The 18,791-nt window shown below is 38.2% G+C and overlaps 1 protein-coding gene across 15 annotated transcripts in view; it reads left to right on the forward strand.

The window, feature by feature from the left end:
- Positions 1-9,124: 9,124 nt before the first annotated feature.
- Positions 9,125-18,791, forward strand: part of C2CD5 (C2 calcium dependent domain containing 5) — a 58,051-nt gene continuing 48,384 nt past the window's right edge. For 4 of the 15 annotated variants that reach the window (XM_026035787.1, XM_026035792.1, XM_026035784.1 and 1 more), the window contains exons 1-6: positions 9,128-9,162; positions 9,406-9,508; positions 12,127-12,213; positions 14,159-14,330; positions 16,721-16,816; positions 17,334-17,489. In XM_026035787.1, the coding sequence (XP_025891572.1) occupies positions 9,419-9,508; positions 12,127-12,213; positions 14,159-14,330; positions 16,721-16,816; positions 17,334-17,489 (601 nt within the window). In that variant the 5' untranslated portion in view covers positions 9,128-9,162; positions 9,406-9,418. Of the gene's footprint in view, positions 9,163-9,405; positions 9,509-12,126; positions 12,214-14,158; positions 14,331-16,720; positions 16,817-17,333; positions 17,501-18,791 lie in introns of those variants that run through there. The other 11 variants (XM_026035791.1, XM_026035786.1, XM_026035794.1 and 8 more) reach the window with 5 other exon arrangements.

The following is an 18,791-nucleotide window of genomic DNA, read 5'->3' on the forward strand; positions in this document are numbered from 1 at the left end:
GCTCCCTGAGTCTCTGTTCAACTTTAGCACATTTAAAGATTCTCAGTTGTCCCACAAAATTATTAAGAAGTATTACAAAGTTAGGCACCTAGCATATGTTTCCCATGTTGGGCTGTTGATAATCATCTTTGTTGGTGAAATCAAAGCAATCTCTCTCTCAGATGCTATCAAGACAGTCCAAGGTGATGATCATAACTCTTCTGTACATAAAAGCAAAGAAATGGCAGAACAAGCCTGATGAATGAGATTTTTTGTACTTTAAAAGCAGTTTGGAGACACTGTCCTCATATTTCAAAAGCTCAATAAATTGCAGTTAACAGGGTCAAATGCAGCATTGAACACAACTTTGTCAGGAATGAATTACGATAGCACCCAGAGAAAAAGCACAAGATGCGAGAGCGCAGCATCCTTCCCTAGTTATGCCTATAGCCCGGTTTTCCGGTACAAGAGTTTCCACTTAAGAAGCAAGGTGGTAAGCAGAGAATATGAAGATTTTCACTCAAAAGATGGAAATCAAATCCTGGATTGATTCACAGCAATTCAAATGGGGCAGTACTAAGCCCATCCACTTTCTCTTCTTTCCATTCTGTAAAACATAGTTATAAACATCCAAAGTTATGCATATACTGGATTATTTCAGTACAGGGTGCTTTGTGTGGTTGTAGCTCTCCCACAGGTCCAAAGCTCCTAACCCTCCTCTTTGATGGGAGACTTCCTCTTTGGGAAATATGGTCAGGAATAGAATACTTCTTCTTCTTCTTCTTCTTCTTCTTCTTCTTCTTCTTCTTCTTCTTCTTCTTCTTCTTCTTCTTCTTCTTCTTAATAATAATAATAATAAACATTTATTATTAATATTAATATTAATATTAATATACATTTTTAATATTAAAATATTATTATTTATTATTATTAGTAATAATTATGTATTGTTGTTATATATTATTATTAATAATAATAGTAATAATAAAAATTTTGTTAGAAGTGATCACCCTCATCATCCCAGTGACCCACGTGCAGCAGATCAGCTTGGTCTTTGGACTTCTGTCAATCTTCACTGGCCACATAACTTATTTTCAAAATAGTACAGACCACTAAAGTTGATAGCAACAAATACTGTTCTTCCACACCACACCATATGGGACACAAAACAAGACAATACAGCACAACATGCATCTTCCTTTTTTTTTTTCCCCAACCATTTCTTCTGAGTGTTTTGAATAAGAAGGGGACAATTTGTTCTATTAGTTCCCCTATTTTCTTCTATTTTTTTTCCCAGAGAGCCTGGAGAGAAAGTTTTTCCATCTAGCTTGTGAAGTGACTCATGTCATAGCAATCTCGTTTTTGCCTACTTTCTTGGTATGTCACAACCACTCTCCTAAGCTGAGCTTCCTGGTGGAAAACCAGAATTCAGATCCAGAGTCTCCTTCCTTGTCCCTTCTGGCTTGGCATGAAAGCCAAACTCCTAAAACAAACAATGTGAACCCCTCTGTTTCAGATATTTTGACAGGGAATGAGTATCAGCGTAGACACAAGCCTGCATTCCATGCTTGTATGAAATCAAACATGCTGCTGAAAGCAAAACCTGGCGAGTTTGCTTTATGGTTTTATATATCTACATATATTCAACGAAACTTTGATGTATAGGTTTAATAGCTTACAATAACATCACACATATTCCTAATGGAACACAAGAAGCAAAAGCATCACATGGTTCTTAAGAAGTGCACTCGTTTTAAGTTTTAGAAAACAAAGATTTATTGTTTTGCTTGTAATCCAATTTAATCTCTTTAATGCACCAGGAAATAACTTGCATATCTGTTGAAAGATCATGAAGACTGCTCTATAGATATTTTATATAGTTACTATACTTAAAAGAGTCTTCTCTGAGACAGATGAATTGGCTGCAGAGTATGCATGTACTCTTGCTGCCTGTGCCATAGATGTTAACAAGACAAATTATATAGACCACAGCTTTTAGAAGCACTAGTCCACTTTGAAATTTCAGACTATCATTTTTGATCATGATGGCAATTTCAATACATAAAAAAGGTATGTTTATTAATACTTCCATCTTTTGGGGTAAGGAAACAAACATAAAAACATACATATTTATAAAGAAATATATATTGCAAAAAAAAGACAAAATGTCAACAATGTTAATCAGAAGAAAGAAAAATAAAAGTCCAGGAAATGTAACTGTTTTAATAATGTGCAAGTCCAATCTATACTGCAATTGCAGTTACGTTTTGTTTCGTTTCTTTGACTTAACCCTGAAAGGGAGAAAGGGCAGAAATGTTCAAAGCGTCACAGAAGGTCTATTTTCGGTCTAATGATATAAACACTGTTGCTGATAATTGCACTTAATTAAATTATTAACTAGGTGTTGACTAATTAACTAGGGCTTTGTAAATGTGACGCACTCTTGATAGCTGTTATTATTGTACTGTTTCTAACCAAATATCTTTGCTACCGCATGGGTACACAGGATTCTGCTGCAATCTCTGTGAACTGATATCCCAGTTATGCCATTGCCACTCAGTGCCCATAAAATGTACAGTGTTATTTCCTTTAAAGAACTGTAAAAAAGATAAATGGTACCAATTACTTGCTATGAACATTACATCAGATCTGGTTGTTTCATTCCTTCAGTCGGTAGTTGTACGTGCATATGTTAGTGCATAAAAGTGGATAAAATTATCCACTTTCTTTTAATTTTATGGAAACTGAGACTTGCAAATACTTCAGTAAAAAGCAAAAAAAAAATACTTTCAGTAAAAAGCATGAAATGGAATATTTTGATGCCATTTTATATTTATGCACTGCTTGATATGGGCCCAATCCCAAATGCTTAAGGCAATAGAAGATTGCCATTGACTCCAGTTTGCTATTGGAAAGACTTCTTTGGGCCCAAAGGGCATATCTTCTTTTGTTATCCAGGAAACTAATGTTACCCAGGAATATAACTAAAAATCGGAAATGTAACTTTTGATCTAATGAAGTATGGGATTTCTTCTTCCTTAATGCATCATTTGAGAGTAGTTTTGGCTTTAATATTTCTTCAAAAATCAAATGTTTATTAAACTGATTTGACTTGCATGAGAATAATAATTTAGAAAATCATTGGAATTTAGTGGATTTTTCGAACATATTATAGTCAAATCCAGCTATATGTGCAAATATCACTAGTAGACTACTGAAATTTCGTGACAATCTTCAACTTCAAGAATTAATTTCAAGATACTGTGTTCTTTCTGAAGTACAAATAAATTCTGTATTCAGTTTCTGTATAATGCAAATGAATAAACCATTTTATCATATATCCCCCATGGAGGTTCAGTTTGTTTTCCTAATTCCATTAGCCTGGGAATTGGTTTGAATGGATACGGGACATAAGTAAACCACTGTATTTACCAAAGCGGTGCATGACATTATTTCTATCAGACACTTTAATTTCTTAAGGGAAATCATTTATTATCATCATCTGATTTTTACTTATCATTTATCACATCAAGATTAAAAACAAAACCAAATCCCCCAAAATACAGTGTTTTTCAGAGAGGCAGCTTCAGGCACGGCAGGTTAAGAGCAGCAAAACCCATGACATTCTCTCTAAGTAGTCCAAACGAACCTTTTGGCTCAACTGCTGGGCCTCTTTCTGGAGCTGCGTCCAGGCTTGTTCTCCCCTGTTTAGGGGGATTTATAAACAGGCAGGAACCTGCCTGGGCAGTGGGATGACCATAATGGAAGGCTGCAAGCTGTCCACACTCCTCCTTTCTTCCACCTTCCTCCATGCAGCGCTTGTCTTTTTCTTCCATTTGTATCCATAGGTCTGGAGGAAAAAAAAAAAAAAAAAAAAAAAAAAAAAAGCTTAAGCGAAGGACCTAGAGATTCAAAGTGCTCCCAATAACGTAAGATTATGGGCAATTAAAAATGTATCTCTTTGATCTTTTCAAAGATAATCCACCTTTCTGCAAGTCATGCACACGTATTTCCTGTTTTCATTTGTCTTAGACTTCCTAACCTTTCCATATCAGTGCCTGCTATACAGAAGGGCCTTACAGTATCAGGAATTGTTTTGTGTAGATAGTAATAGATATTAAAAGCTCTCTTCATCTTTTGTTTAAACAGGGTAACTAGAGTGAGTCTCTCCAGTGTGGCTTGGAAACCTCACCAATGAAATCTTGTTCCCCAAGGAGTTCATAGCAAAGCTAATTATTTATTTTAATAACATGGGGTTTCACCCTACTGTTTTTGGGAGTAGGGGTTCCAATACATCAAGAAAAACTATTCAATAGTACTGATCATGAATTTGCTCCCATCTAAATCCTCAGAGTGGGCATAAAGCACAGTACATATACTGTACCATTTACCTGGAGTACTGTGTTCAGTTCTGGGCACCCCAGTATAGGAGGGACGTGGAGCTTCTGGAGAGGGTCCAGAGAAGGGCAACCAGGATGATTAAGGGACTGGAACATCTCTCGTATGAAGAGAGGCTGAGYGAGCTGGGCCTGTTTTCTCTGGAGAAGAGAMGGCTCAGAGGGGATATGATTAATATGTRTAAGTTCAGGAAGGGAGAATGCAGGGAGGAAGGGGACAGGCTGTTYTCACTGGTGGCCAGCGATAGGACGAGGGGTAATGGCCACAAGCTGAAGCAHAAGAAGTTCCGTCTCCAGGTGAGGAGCAACTTCTTTACTGTTAGGGTGACAGAGCMSTGGAACAGGCTGCCCAGGGAGGTTGTGGAGTCTCCTACTCTGGAGGTCTTCAAAACCCGCCTGGATGCCACCCTGTGCCACATGCTCTAGGTGTGCCTGCTTGAGCAGGAAGGTTGGACTAGATGATCTGTAGAGGTCCCTTCCAACCTTAAATATTCTGAAATATTCTGAAATATTCTGAAATATACAGACAGAGCAGATGTAAGGTTTTCTGTCTGGGACAGGGGTGTTCCTAGGGGTGTTCCTGGGATAGGGTATAGATTGATCTATCTATCTATCTATCTATCCATCCACCCACCCACCCATCCATCCATTTATATATTTCTCCCTTTCTATCGCTCTCTCTTTATATATATATATATCCTTTATATATATGTATACACATTTTTATATATATATTCCTTAATGTATATGCATGCACATATATATGTAAAAGTGTGTATGTGTGTAAATACATCAGTTTATATAGGAGCATTATTATAATATATTTTTGGATTGCTGCTCTATAAATTTCAGACAGATTTTTTTAAAACATCCAGTTTTACAGAGAAATGCTAGGATTATTTTTTTGGAATCCAAGAACTGCTACTGTAAGGTTTTTCATGTTGGAAACAGTTGGCAAAGCCTGCTTTTGTGGGGACTGCTTAACATAATAGTGTTACACAGTAGTAGAAATGGAACCAGTATCTTATGTGAGGCTAATAAGCAAAAGCAGATACACTTGAATTACTTTTAGGCTCCTGGTGAAAGTCTCTTTGGTGTGTTTCAGTAAGCTTTCCTTCACTTTAATTCAAATCAGTTTATGGGACACAATCAGAAAACACTCTTGCCAACAGTTGAGAGGCAGCTCACCACACTTCAGGTCACACTGTAACCTGGGAGAAGCTTTTGCTACAATCCCCTAATCTGTATCTTGAGAAAAAAAGGCTGATAACCTAATGTTGAAACACACCTGAAAGGGTCATCAGCCTACATCTAGGGAGAAGAGTTGTTCTTTAGAGCATTGGTTTCTACAGTAACAATTCAGCATGCATATCTGTCACAAACAAAACCGCTCTTTGCTGGAAATCAAAGCAAATACTTAGCTAGTAGTTAAGTAGGATGCATAACACAAAACCCTGTAATATTTAAAACATTTGGGAAGGAAAGGATACCCATCTCTCTACATTTAGATGGTAAAAAGCTGTCAGCTTCCCAACCATAACATTATTTTTATAAATTGTTCCACAAAAGTTTTTTTTTTATTCTAATGACTGGCCTTCTGTTGTCATGACCTGCTAAAACATTAGTTTTAAACAGAAGAGGAAATTCTAGCAGAAGATAAAATGCTAAAGCACCAAGGGAGTTTCTCACATCATTTTTGCCCTTACGATGAAAATATGAATCTTTGTAGCATTTCCTCTGGACTTCTGGTATGCACATTACTGAGAAAGCACATCCTGGGGCTTTATTTTTAGGCATATTCATTACAGAAAACATCATTTGCCTAAAAAAAGTGAAATCTAATGCTTGTTTTAGATGCCTAACACCGTTTAAATATATATTCAAATGCTTTGACTGTGCTTTCACCTTTCCATAAATCCCTTCTGTGAAAGGAACTCCACATTTCTGCGGTGAAATGTGTTAAGTGACTTGCTAATTAATGGGAAGAGAGATCTCATCCTGTTAGTAAAGGAAGTGCTTAGCCCTAGGACAGGTATAATACCAAGCAGGTTTCTTGGAGCATTAAATCTCATTGAATTGCTCCTTCCAACAATCTAAGGAGCAGATTTGAACTGGGACTCCAAAGCAAATGTTCTTGTTTGTTTGTTTGCTTTCATGTTTTCTGTCTTTTTGGTCTGCTAAAGTTTTATTTGCAAAGATCTTCAGACACAAATATTAGGGAAAGAAGCATGTACTGCACCAGTCCCCATGTTCCACTATCCTAGAGTGAGAGAGGCATGTTCACTACCCCAGACTGGTAAAACTTCACTGAAACACTTGTTTCCACTTTGGGATACTTTTGCGATAACAAAAAACAAGAGAATGTGCAGAGACTTCAGCAAAGAATGATGAAGAAAGATCGGTAAAATCGGTAAAAGCTACTGATTCTCAACAACAAAAGATGGTAAGTCCTTCAGTGCATAAAAAGCTATTGTGGCAGTAAAAGTTGATTTAGGCAACAGCTAAAATACAAAAGATAAGGGTCCACAAATGAAATCAGTTAAGTTTAATACAAAAAGAAGATAAACTTTCTCAAAGCAAGTTGTTGACACGTGCATCTTATTGTATTGGCCATGGATGCTGTTGATTTTTTTTTTTAAGCTTACCTAAAGCATATGTATCAGTTATTACTAATCTAATCCAGTAGGTCTCTTTTTGTATTTCTAAAGCATTTAATCTGTTCTCCATGTTCAGTGGATAAGACAATGGGGAAAAAAAAGTAAGCAAACAATTAGATCTGTATTTTAGCACAAAAGATTTGTTTAAACATTAGAAAAAAAAAATAAATAAGCTCGAGAATAGAAAAGTACTGAATTGCCTGGGAAGATCTTACCCAAGCCTGCCTGAAGAACATACTACTATGTTAGATGTTCTCTTGAATGCTTCCTTTTCAGGAAGCATCTGGCATTGTAATACTTGAATAGTCAACAGCCTGTCCTCAACTGTGGCTATTCCACTTAACAAAGCAGGATATTTAGTCAGGTATTCATTGCTTTAACTGGCCATTAGTCAGTCACACTGTCTGAGTCTTGCAGAACAACAGAGAGCTCTTTTTTTTTGCTCAGTTTTGTAGTACTTATCCCAGTAACTCTTCTACTGAAAGGAGGAAAAACAAGAACAGAAGAGCTGATGCTAAGACTTTTGAGAAGATGTAAACCCTAGATTGAAGATTCCTTGGCTGCCATCCAACAGCAAAGTCTTTGTCTGAGTCAAGGATTCCATGCCTGACTAGAATAGGTTTTGGGAAGACCGAGAAGGGACATATTACACCTGGTCCCTGAAAGAACTTCCTAGCTGCAGAACTCTTTACAACTGTTAAGACGTGGACAGAAAAAAAAAAAAAAAAAAAAAAAAGTAGTTCATATCCTAATACAGTGCCACAAACCTGTGACAGTTAAACGAGCTGTTAGCAGAAGTTTCATTCATGTTCTGCAACAGGGTGTTTCCCCTTCCCTCCCAGCTCAAGGAGCGTGTAGTAGCATTGGAAAATGCTCAGCCCAATTTTGGAAAACAAAGTGACACTAGCAACAAACCTGAGATAATAAGAACATGGAAAATCGATGATGGTGTGAGTAAGCAATGTGGACAAGAGCCATGCGATACTCTTGAGTGATGGCGTAGAAACCACTCCCTGATGCGTAACTTCCTAAAAGTGTAGACAGAGGTGGGGGATCCTACGTATCTTAACACAGTTGTAGGTGTGTCATATGCTTATGTGTTTATCATTACCTTGGAGCACTAAAACATTGCCCACTTCTAAACTGAAGCCAAAGTTTTCATGTATTCACATCTCTTCATAGCCTGAAGCAAACGAAAATGCTACATGTCACAATACAGTACAATCTCATGAACTGCAGTTTCCTAACATTTGTTGCATTATAATTTAGCGAGCAAGGGAAGCAGATTCAATCTCCTGACACATAAAGAACAAAGGACTTTCTTTCTCCCCCTTCTTCTATATAGAGAAGAGCTGAATTTACACCTCCCTACAACTACATCTTGGGGCATAAAACAGTGCACCATCACATAACAAAGGCCAAAAAATGCAGCAGAGAATGTCTTCCTGCCATCGCAACCTTCTGCAGTTGACTTTCTATTCTAACGGGGAGGTTAGGACACAACCGGCCGTCTCAGCAAGCGCTGCAGTGGCTGGTGGCAGATATTCCCAGAGGATCGGGGCTGGGGACTCAGCCTCCGCACCGTCACTGCTTATTTCAGGGGGCTTCATTTCAGACTAGCCATGGACTGAATGCCCTTGAGCAGCTGCGACTTCTTAGGGGTGTTGTTAGCGCACAGTTCTCAGTTCAATCTTATCCAAACGGAATATCCAGCTCATAGGCTCTGGGACCGCTCCACAACACGAGCCATTAGGTCTATTAGCGCAGCAAGAGGGGCTGATCCCCTTCAAAAGCATATTTCCGGACCACGCTAAAATGCTAGCATAGGAATTACTAGCTCCTACATTAGCAATATGTTCCCCGGTTTCGATTCCCGCCCTAGATCCTCCCTCGTTCCTGCTGCCCTGCCTTAGGGATCGCCTCATTTCCCGAGGAGCCCCCGGGGCGGCGGCAACGACCGCCGCGCACATCGATGACTCGGCGCTCACGCGCCCTGGCTTTCCTCGCCCGGCGCCGCCGGCACGGCAAACCCATCGAGGAGTCGGCGTTCGACTCGCGGCTAGGTCCCCCGTGCCCGCGGCGCCATTTTGAAGCGGGGCGGCACCGGGCACCGCGGCACCCCGCAGCCGGTAGGAGCGGGGAGGAGGGGGAACCCTCTGCCTGCCCCGCTGCTCCCCGGCTGCCCTCGGCCGGGCCGGGCCGTGCGTGGCGGCGGGGCGCCGGGTGGGCAGCGCGCGCTCCCGGCGGCCGCGCCACGCCGCGCGCGTGCCCCGCAGTGGCTGCGGCAGCGCGGACCGCTGCCCGGCGCGGCGCATGCGCGGGAGCGCCGCCGCCGCTGCATGGGGCGCCCGCTCTTGTTTTCCCCCTTGCAGGAGGAGGAGGAAGATGCCGGGGAAGCTGAAGGTCAAGATCGTGGCCGGGCGCCATTTGCCCGTGATGGACCGCGCCAGCGACCTGACCGACGCCTTCGTGGAGGTTTGCGGGAGCGAGGGAGGGGAGCCGCGACCCCTGCGCACCTGCCCGGCCCTGGCGGCGGCCCGACCGGCTGCCGCCCCGCGCACGCAGGGCGCTTCCCGGCGCGCGCCGCGCTCCTAACGGCCGCGCGCGGCCGTTGGTGGCGTCGCCTCCGAGGCGGAGGGGGGGGGGCAGCGAGGCCGCGCTCGTCCCACCTGCCACAGCGCGGGGGCGAGGCGCGCCCCGAGCCCGGGGCTGCTGCCTCTCCGTCCAGCCTTATCACTGTCTGCCGCCTCTTTATTCGCTTATTTTTAAAGCCTCTGGTGACGACCGTTAGTGAGCGGCTCTAGCTGATACGTGAGCCCAGTGGAGTCCGTTGCAAGTTGCAGTACATCTGTTGTGAGCAGTAAAAACAGGTCTTACGTCAGACGACGTGTTTGTGCTTCAGAACGTGAAGCGCACAGTGGCTCTGCAGGCTTCACTCTCAAGGCCCACGTTCAGATTTTTTTTTTTAAAGCGTTAAATCTAATGGAAGGACGGTTCTTATTGTGGGCAAATACTTAATTGAACGTTTAGATTGTTTCCTTGTACTGGAAGTATCTACTGTTAACCAATCTCTACGTAGTTGATAGGAAATATACCTAAGGAATTTCTTAGGAAGGGATTGTAAAATGAACTGACATCCTTCTGTTTTTTGGTTCAGTATTTCCAGTGCAATTAATTTAGAGCAGTTTCAATAAAATGCCATAGATTCAGAAGATCATAATTTTAGAAGAAATTAGAGAATTTAAAAATGGATGTTAAAGGAATACAAGCCTTTACTGTAAACAGTAATTGATATTAGCATGACACTGGAATTAAGGTCTAGTTGTATATGTAAAGTCTTTCCAGAGCTGTGCAGTTTAGAAAATCCGTTAGTATTGATTTCAGAATAGATTTTGGACATTTCAGTCTAAATTGAGTTTGTTGCTTAAAATTCAGTTGACAGTAGACACTATATTACTTTGTGGGACAATAAATAATTAAAATATATTTTTGACATGCTCTTTAATGGAGTTGAAATAGAATTTAATAATTGTATTAAATAAGTGAAAATGATTTAATTTTCACAGAATTACAGAATAGTTGAGATTGGAAGGGACCTCTAGAGGTCATCTAGTCCAACCCCCCTGCTCAAACAGGGACATCTAGAGCACGTTGTACTCTATAATTTTGCATTACAGTGTTTGTTTTCAAATGTCTCAATATGCTTAATCTATAAATTGCTCCTCTTGTAATTTTAAATTTGGTTGAAAGCCAGCCTAGAGCAATTCTTCTATTTTTCACCATGTTCAGTTTGCTTATCTGGTTTACTCTGCAGCTTCATGTTCATTTTGGCACAAGTAAGGCAGAAGAAATACATAGGTTAGGTCATTCTTTTTAGACTAGTAAGTACAGAAGGTATTGAGAGGGTGGGAACCATCCTTTCCACCCAGGGAGTAGGTGAGACAGCAGGGGAGATTTATGTCAAAATAAACTGCTATTGAAACTATGGTTTTATTATAATCATACTTATATGGATACTAGAAGTCTTCTGCTTTTATTTTTTATTCTTTTCCAGTGCAAATACTATTTTGTAATGTTAACTGGTTGATTAGTGTTAATTTCTCTTTTTTAGTATAATCTGGAATTAAGAAAGAAAAGGAGGACAGAATTCAGAGCTCTTCCAAATCCGTGATTGGAAGCAATTTTATCTCTACAATTGTGCTTCTAAATTTGAAGAGCAGACTGCAATGCAGTGCATAGTTGCTGTGCTATCTTTAAAGCACTGGCTAGACTGCAGGAGAAGTTTAGTTGTAGCCGCTTAGGGCTCCAAAGGAACTAATTTACTCTGCTAAATAACACGCAGAATTAGTCCAGGTGGAGCTCAGGACTGTGGCATGCTGGCTACTCATGGTATATGAGGTAGCTCAAAGTAGCATCAGTATCCCTTTATTATAGTGCTTTGCCCCATATGGTATTATGAAATACCATAATAGCTGAAATAATTCCAGAAACTGCAGGCACTGGATATTAGACTGTATATTAGACACTGATCACTAAATTCACAGCAGGAAGGGAAAACATCTTTATTTCTATTTATTATTTTTGATTTATTTCAGTTATTGTGTAGTGTGCATCTGTGGATACAGTATATGTTAAGAAATCTATTTAGGAATATTACCATTTTAGTTCTGAATTTGTTTCATAACTTGCCAGTAAAGCCCATTTAGAAATCCTAGAGGACACAATTATTTTACATAAATTATTGAATGAATAATCAGGAATTGTTTTGCTTAACATAGTTATAAAGCAAAGGCAAGCGACTGCAAAGAGAGCATACCAAGGGATTGTCAGTAGCCAAAAAAGCTGTAGTTTTAACTGTAAAGTGGAGAAAAGAAAAAGTGCTTAGAGAATTTTTTTTTAAGTGTTGATGATATGTAGAAAGTTACCTATTGATGCATGTGAATCGATTCAGAAAGCCACTGTCACTGAGGATTCCCTGATATTAATGAAATATATATTTGAATTATCTGCACATATGGATAAAATATGGGTAACTCATTTTTCTAAATTTATTTATTAGTGTTTTATTTGTATTTGAATGCTTGTGTTTTTAGGTAAAATTTGGAAATACAACATTTAAGACGGATGTGTATCCCAAATCGCTCAATCCTCAGTGGAATTCTGAATGGTTTAAATTTGAAGTAAGTATTCTTTAGTGATCACCTGTATGGCTACTCTGCCTTAGGGACTCTTAGTGAATTTGCTTTATTTCAGGGTGAAAATAGGAGTTTTGAGAAATGAGGCTGTTACTGTTTAAATACACATGAAACCTTTTCAGGAAGATTACCTGAAGTTAGACTTTGATTGCTAGAGGTGTGTGAGAGAGACACCAGAGCATCTCAGCATTGGCTTTTCTAGAACTGTTTTGTGGGTAAGAACTTGCCATCTTGGCTGCAACTCAGAGTAATGGGTAATGATAGAAGAGATAAAGGTAAAAATGAAAAGAGAAAAAAAAACCCACAACAAAACCACATTATCTGTTTGACCACCTCATATCACAGACTCACCGAATGGTTAAGATTGGAAGGGACCTGTAGAGATCATCTATTCCAACCCCCCTGCTCCAGCAGGGACACCTAGAGCACGGGCACAGGGCGGCATCCAGGTGGGTTTTGAAGACCTCCGGAGAAGGAGACTCCACAGCCTCCCTGGGCAGCCTGTTTCAGGGCTCTGTCACTCTTACAGTGAAGAAGTTCTTCCTCACGTGGAGATGGAACTGCCTGTGTTGCAGCTTGCACCCATTTCCTCTAGTCCTGTCACTGGCCACCACTGAGAAGAGCTTGGCCCCTTCCTCCCTACATTCCCCCTTCATGTTCTTATACATATTAATCAAAATCAGTCATATTAATTATACATATTACATATCAATATGGGTATTTATTTAATAATTTAGAGTAAGGAAAGTTAACTGGTATTTGGAATATGCTTGGAGTTTTTAGTTATTACCGTAATGCCTTTAACAAAGGAAAACAGGAGCATTTTGTTTAGAAATTACAAAATATAAAGCTTTAGGATGGCATTTATTAATGCCTTCATTTCCCTTTTGTTTGCATAAGGATGAGGCTGCTTGGCATTTTCCTGTGCTAATTGGTTAATTTGAGCTGAATATAGCAGTAGCAGAGCTGCCCTTTGACGTTCTGCCCTGAACAAGTACTTAGTGTTGTTTTGTTTGTTTGTTACTACGTTCGTTTCAAAACAGATTGTTAATCAACATTGAATGTTTGATGAAGAGAATAGAATTGTGATATGAAAGTTCACTTACTTTAATTTTTATCTAGCAATTCCTGACTTCTTTTTTGGAGAGAGGGAAGGACTAGCTGATCTGTGTGGACTATTAACTATTCATACAGAAAGAGTTTTTTGACAATAACAGAAGTCTCAAAATTGTATCTTTTTACATGGCAAATGGATTTGGGAAAGAAAGAGCCAAAGAGCAGCATTGAAAAAGAAATCAGAATTCCACATTTCAAAGAGTAGAAAAACAGTGATTGTTTAACACATTGTGTGTGTGTGTGTGTGTTTGGTTTGATCAGTTTGCCAGGCTACCTGTTAAAATTCTGCAAATGTTTATTATGAGTCATACCATTATGTTTGGCTAAGTCTAATTCCTGGTTTATGAATTTTAGCACAGAAAGTTAGTTGTATGTTCTTCTAAAAATATAATTGAAGTATCTGAATATGGATAATTGCATTTATTTAAGAAAGTGCATGTGTGAAATTACTGTTTTTGTTTTGTTTTTGCAATGGATTATATTAAATGTCTTTAGGATTTATAGTCAATATAGAGTGTGTGCCGAAAAGAAAAAAATCACGTGGAATTTTAGAATGTATAATCTCTATAATTTTGCTTTTTTGTTTTTCTGTTTTGTTTTGTCCCAGTCATAACTTCTGGTTTGAGATGTTATCACTATATGAAGGGTAATAATCAAAATAAGTGAATGTGTTGTTTACCTAGAGGAAATAAAATTAGAGATCTTTGTCGTATTATTGTAGATAAATGACTTGTATCTTCTTGCTTTTGTTTTTTCAGCAGTGTTTCCTTGCTTTTTCTTTATATTCACCTTTCATGTCAACATTTCTTTCTAGGTAGATGATGAAGAACTACAAGATGAACCTCTCCAGATCACAGTTCTTGATCATGATACGTACAGTGCTAATGATGCCATTGGCAAAGTGTACATAGACATTGATCCTTTGCTCTATAGTGAGGCAGCAACAGTTATATCAGGATGGTTTCCCATTTATGATACCATCCATGGTAAGGCTTGCTGATTTAGAAGTAACATTATGTTGTTTGAGATGCAGCCTACTTAAGATGTTCATTTCTTCAAACTGTCTTTTGAGATCTGTAATAATATAGTCATAGTAGGTAGAATGCTACCATTTTGGGGCTTTTTTCCATATTAGATCTTTACTAAGATAAAGTGCAACTTAAAAATCAGGGACAATTATACTTTTAGGATACTTTTTTTAAATACCAATTGTATAGAAATGATGTCTAAAATTTCTAGCCTGAGAATTCAGTAGTTCAGAATAATGCTTTGTCTCAAGTTCTATGAAAAGCATTTGGCAAACAGAAGAACATTTTCATGTGTTAGTTAAAGTAATTACTGTGAAATTTAATTTATTCTTTTTTTTTCCACAACTACTGCTACCCAAAGAATATACTCTTGCTGAAGTCACTTGCGGTGTTCCCTTCTGGTATGCTAGACAAACTTCAGTTGAAATGGAGGGATAGGATGTAACAACTTTCCAGTATAAAGTACAGCATGGTACTCGTTCCCCCCTCCCCCTTAAGAACATACTCACACTCCTAGATAGAATTCTTCAAAATACTTGAATTGAGAGAATGAAGGTAGTAATACTTCTGAACTTAACGAAGCTGAGCTTTCATGCAGAATGTCAGGGTTGGTTCATAGCAAGTTACTTTCTTTAGTGCCTTATTGCAGAACATCTGTTTTTAGTCTGTGATTAAGACCTGATTTTTTTATCTAATAATAAACCCAGTGATTTAACTATATTAAAGTTAATTACAAATTATTAGTGGGAAAGCATTTTTTATATAATCATAAAAATATTTTGAATCTGTTGTAGCAGTCATATTGACAGTTTTTTTAGAAGTGCTGCATGCATTTTTTTAATTCTATCCAGATTTTTCCTATCTTATTCTCTTTCATATCATACATTTTATTTTAAAGTTGATCTAGGTGAACATTGTATTGTCTTTGAACCATGTGCAACTTCTGTGACAGAGAGAAACTAAATTTCTCCCTGTTTTTCTAGGTACGGTACTTTTTAGCTTCTCTATTCAAGTGAAATAAGAATTCTTATATTTTCATGTTTGTTTCAGTAGATTCCAATTACCTTGATTCTTGTCAGACAGTAACTGACGCTTAAAAAAAAAATCTGCATAATGCAGACTTGTATTTTGAAAAAGAAAATGACTTTCCTTGTACTTTACCGTGGCTGTTTGTGAAAATACCTAAACCTGATATAGTTCTTACTGAAGTAAGTGAATGCTTCTTTCTACTGACATTTTGGAAGATAGATCTGGGTGACTTTATTGCACTAATGTCAGAGATAATCTACAAAGCACATACTTTTGCTCACTTTTTTTGCTATTGAGTACCAGATATTTAGGTGGTAAAGGCTTTTGAAGTCACTAGAGATCAGACTCATCAAGAAGCTTAGCCCTCAATGTGTCAGAATCTATAATAAAGTGACACAAAATATTTTTCATTCCTAGGTAGGGAAAAAAGGAGAAAGTTCAGGAGAGAAACATAATAAAATCAAAAAGGACTAGATGTATTTTGAAGAAATATTTCTTTATTAACAAGATTTAGTTATGATTGAAAAATTAAGCTCGGTCTAGGAAGTCTGTTGTACCTTTATTTCTTCTAAGGGACAAAGTATTAGACAAAGTTTTTGATAAGCATTTAATATGCCTATTCTGTGGTACTCAAAAATTTACACTCTCGTGTTGTGGCACTCTTAAATTTGTTCATTAGAATCAACTGCAGAGAGCAGCCTTACTGTGATCTCAAAAACATTTAAGGGAGAAAAGCGTGGAAAACTTTTAATGTTATTTAATGATTTTTGATATGGCCAAGCTTCCAGTTCAAGTCACCTGCAATGCCTTTCAAGTTACCTTTCGTACCTAGGATATCTGGGGAGAGTGTCAGGAGATCCCAGATGCCAGTTTTATACTCTTGCTGTGTTGCAGATGCAGGGCAAGAGAGCTGAAGGAACACTTGCTCACTGGAGCAGGGACCATTACTGTAGCAGGAGGCTAATGCCTTCTCTTTCACCAGTCCCATCCCTCCTCTAAAATGTTGTTTGGAGTAGCAGGTACTTTGGGAACAGTACATGTTAGACTTCAGCCTCAAAAGCTGCCCTGGCCTTGGAGACTGTTGGCAGAACCGCAAGGCAAGGAAGTGTCTTCCTGCTGCACTGGTCTGGCCTAGGATTGATACATGACCTGCAAAATGAACGGTGCTGTTTTAGCAGGGACATGAATTGTCAAGAAAGAACTAACTCAATTGTGCATTAGTTACTAATCATATAGAATAGTACATAGAGTTCTGAATTGATTTCTGGTACAGCTTCTCATTTTTTGTGTGTTTTTGTTTTGTTTTTTTTTGCCTACAGGTATACGTGGGGAGATCAATGTGGTGGTGAAAGTAGATCTCTTCAATGATTTGAACAGATTTAGGCAGTCATCCTGTGGAGTCAAATTTTTTTGCAGTAAGTAGAGGGAAAAAGTTTATCTGGACACAAATCTTTTTTTTTCTTCCTTTCCTATTCTGTCAGTTTCTTTTCTCTCCCCAGTCCACTGCAAATATATGGCAAATATTATAGATGTATTTTTTTTAAAATTAATTTCTGCTATTTATATCTTGAAAAATGTAGGTCATTCTTTGCATGTCTGGAGTTGCATTTCATTGCATGATGCATATTCACCTTAAGCTACTTTGTATGTATATTTTGTTCGAGAGACACAAGTGAAAAGATTTCCTAATGGTACATGCTGAAACAGAGCTGTGTGTGAGATACACTGGACAATTATCGGTGTTCTGTGGTCTTCCAGAACAAAACTGCCTGGATATGTCTGGATTCTGACAGAAAGAAAGCTATACAGATTAGTTTCTGAAAGCATTCATACCCCTTTTTAGGTGTAATTTTATTTTTTTCCTTTGAAATCTTAACTCTTTGACTTAGAGTTTACATCCTTAAACTGTTTTCTTTTTTTAAATTTAAACAGCTACATCTATTCCCAAGTGTTACAGAGCAGTAATAATACATGGATTTGTGGAAGAGCTTGTAGTTAATGAAGACCCAGAGTACCAGTGGATAGACCGAATTCGTACACCACGGGCATCAAATGAGGCTAGACAAAGACTTATTTCTCTAATGTCAGGTATTAAACATGTAAGCTCTACTTGTGATTGCTGCTATTTTGAAATATCTACCTTCTAATATAGATTATTTAAAATAAAATTGTGAATTTTGGTATTAACTATGTATATTTTTTCAGTTCACACTACTCAGTTTCTGAAGTTTCTTTGTCCTAACTGATGGTCAGTATTGCTGATTCTTTGTTTGCCTTGGTGAGCTATGCTGCTGCTTACTTAATCTATTGGTTGTTTTTAGGAAGGTCTAGGAAACCTCTGGAGCTCTCCAAAAGATGATCTTTATAACTCATCCGAGGAGTCTAGGTTATTAGTTCAGATTACTGCAATTTTACTCTTAATGACTAAGAATGTAAACAACTCCAGCACCCCTTGTACTGCGTTTGATATGTGAGCAGTCTATGTAAACACCATCTCGGATTTAGTATGACAGAACTTATCTTTTTCAGAGTCAAGATTGCTTCAGTGTTTCTCAAGCACACATTTGTATAATTGCATCTGTTTTGTAGAGCAGATCTTTAATTCTCAAGAGACCAGTTATTAAAAGCCCATATGGCATCAAGAATCTTCAAAAACTTCTTTGTTGCTGTAATGTTTATGAAGACCAGTTGTGAAAAAAGATCCCGATGATGTCAGTGTAGCACAACATAAGGCCCCTCCACTAGACGACTTAGGGAAACTAAGATATTTTGCACCTAATACAGAGGCTGTCCAACTGCAGAGGTCAATGAACTTCTATTTTTTTCCTTATAGTTACAGTTTTGCAATCTCTTTTGTGTGCAGTTAATAGAAAAATGGAGAAAATATAGGCATGTGTTGGTTGTCATATTTTGTTCTTAAGCAAGATTAATGAAAAACATTAAAGAAATTAAAGCATCGTTTTAGGTTGAAAGATGCTTTAGTTTTAAGAATTTTTAAATGAAAGAAGAACAGTAAATATCTTCATGTTGCTTTCAAAGGTGCTTCATTGGTATGAATTATATAAAGGAGCATTTAGAAAATTTCTTGTGTTCCAACACACATTTTGGCATCTCTTTCGCTATAAATGTTAGAAAATGGAAAAAGCTAATGAAGTTGAAAAGGAGAAAGAACACTTCTGAAAGACAAATAGAATAGATTTGGAAAAAAGCTATGCAACATCAGGTAATTAATAAGCAGAAGTTGTGATCTAGTTGGTATAATTAAGTATTATGGATTATGTATGAGTCTATTAGCAGCTTTCTTGACTCTGTAATTCCAAAAATTAGAGAAAGCCCCGAAAATGATACAGTGAAAAGTAGTTTGTACAATTATGAGCTCTTTACCTACTG

This window comes from Nothoprocta perdicaria, unplaced genomic scaffold (assembly GCF_003342845.1).
Source record: "Nothoprocta perdicaria isolate Ctin4 unplaced genomic scaffold, notPer1 scaffold_167, whole genome shotgun sequence".
Classification (NCBI taxonomy): Eukaryota; Metazoa; Chordata; class Aves; order Tinamiformes; family Tinamidae; genus Nothoprocta; species Nothoprocta perdicaria.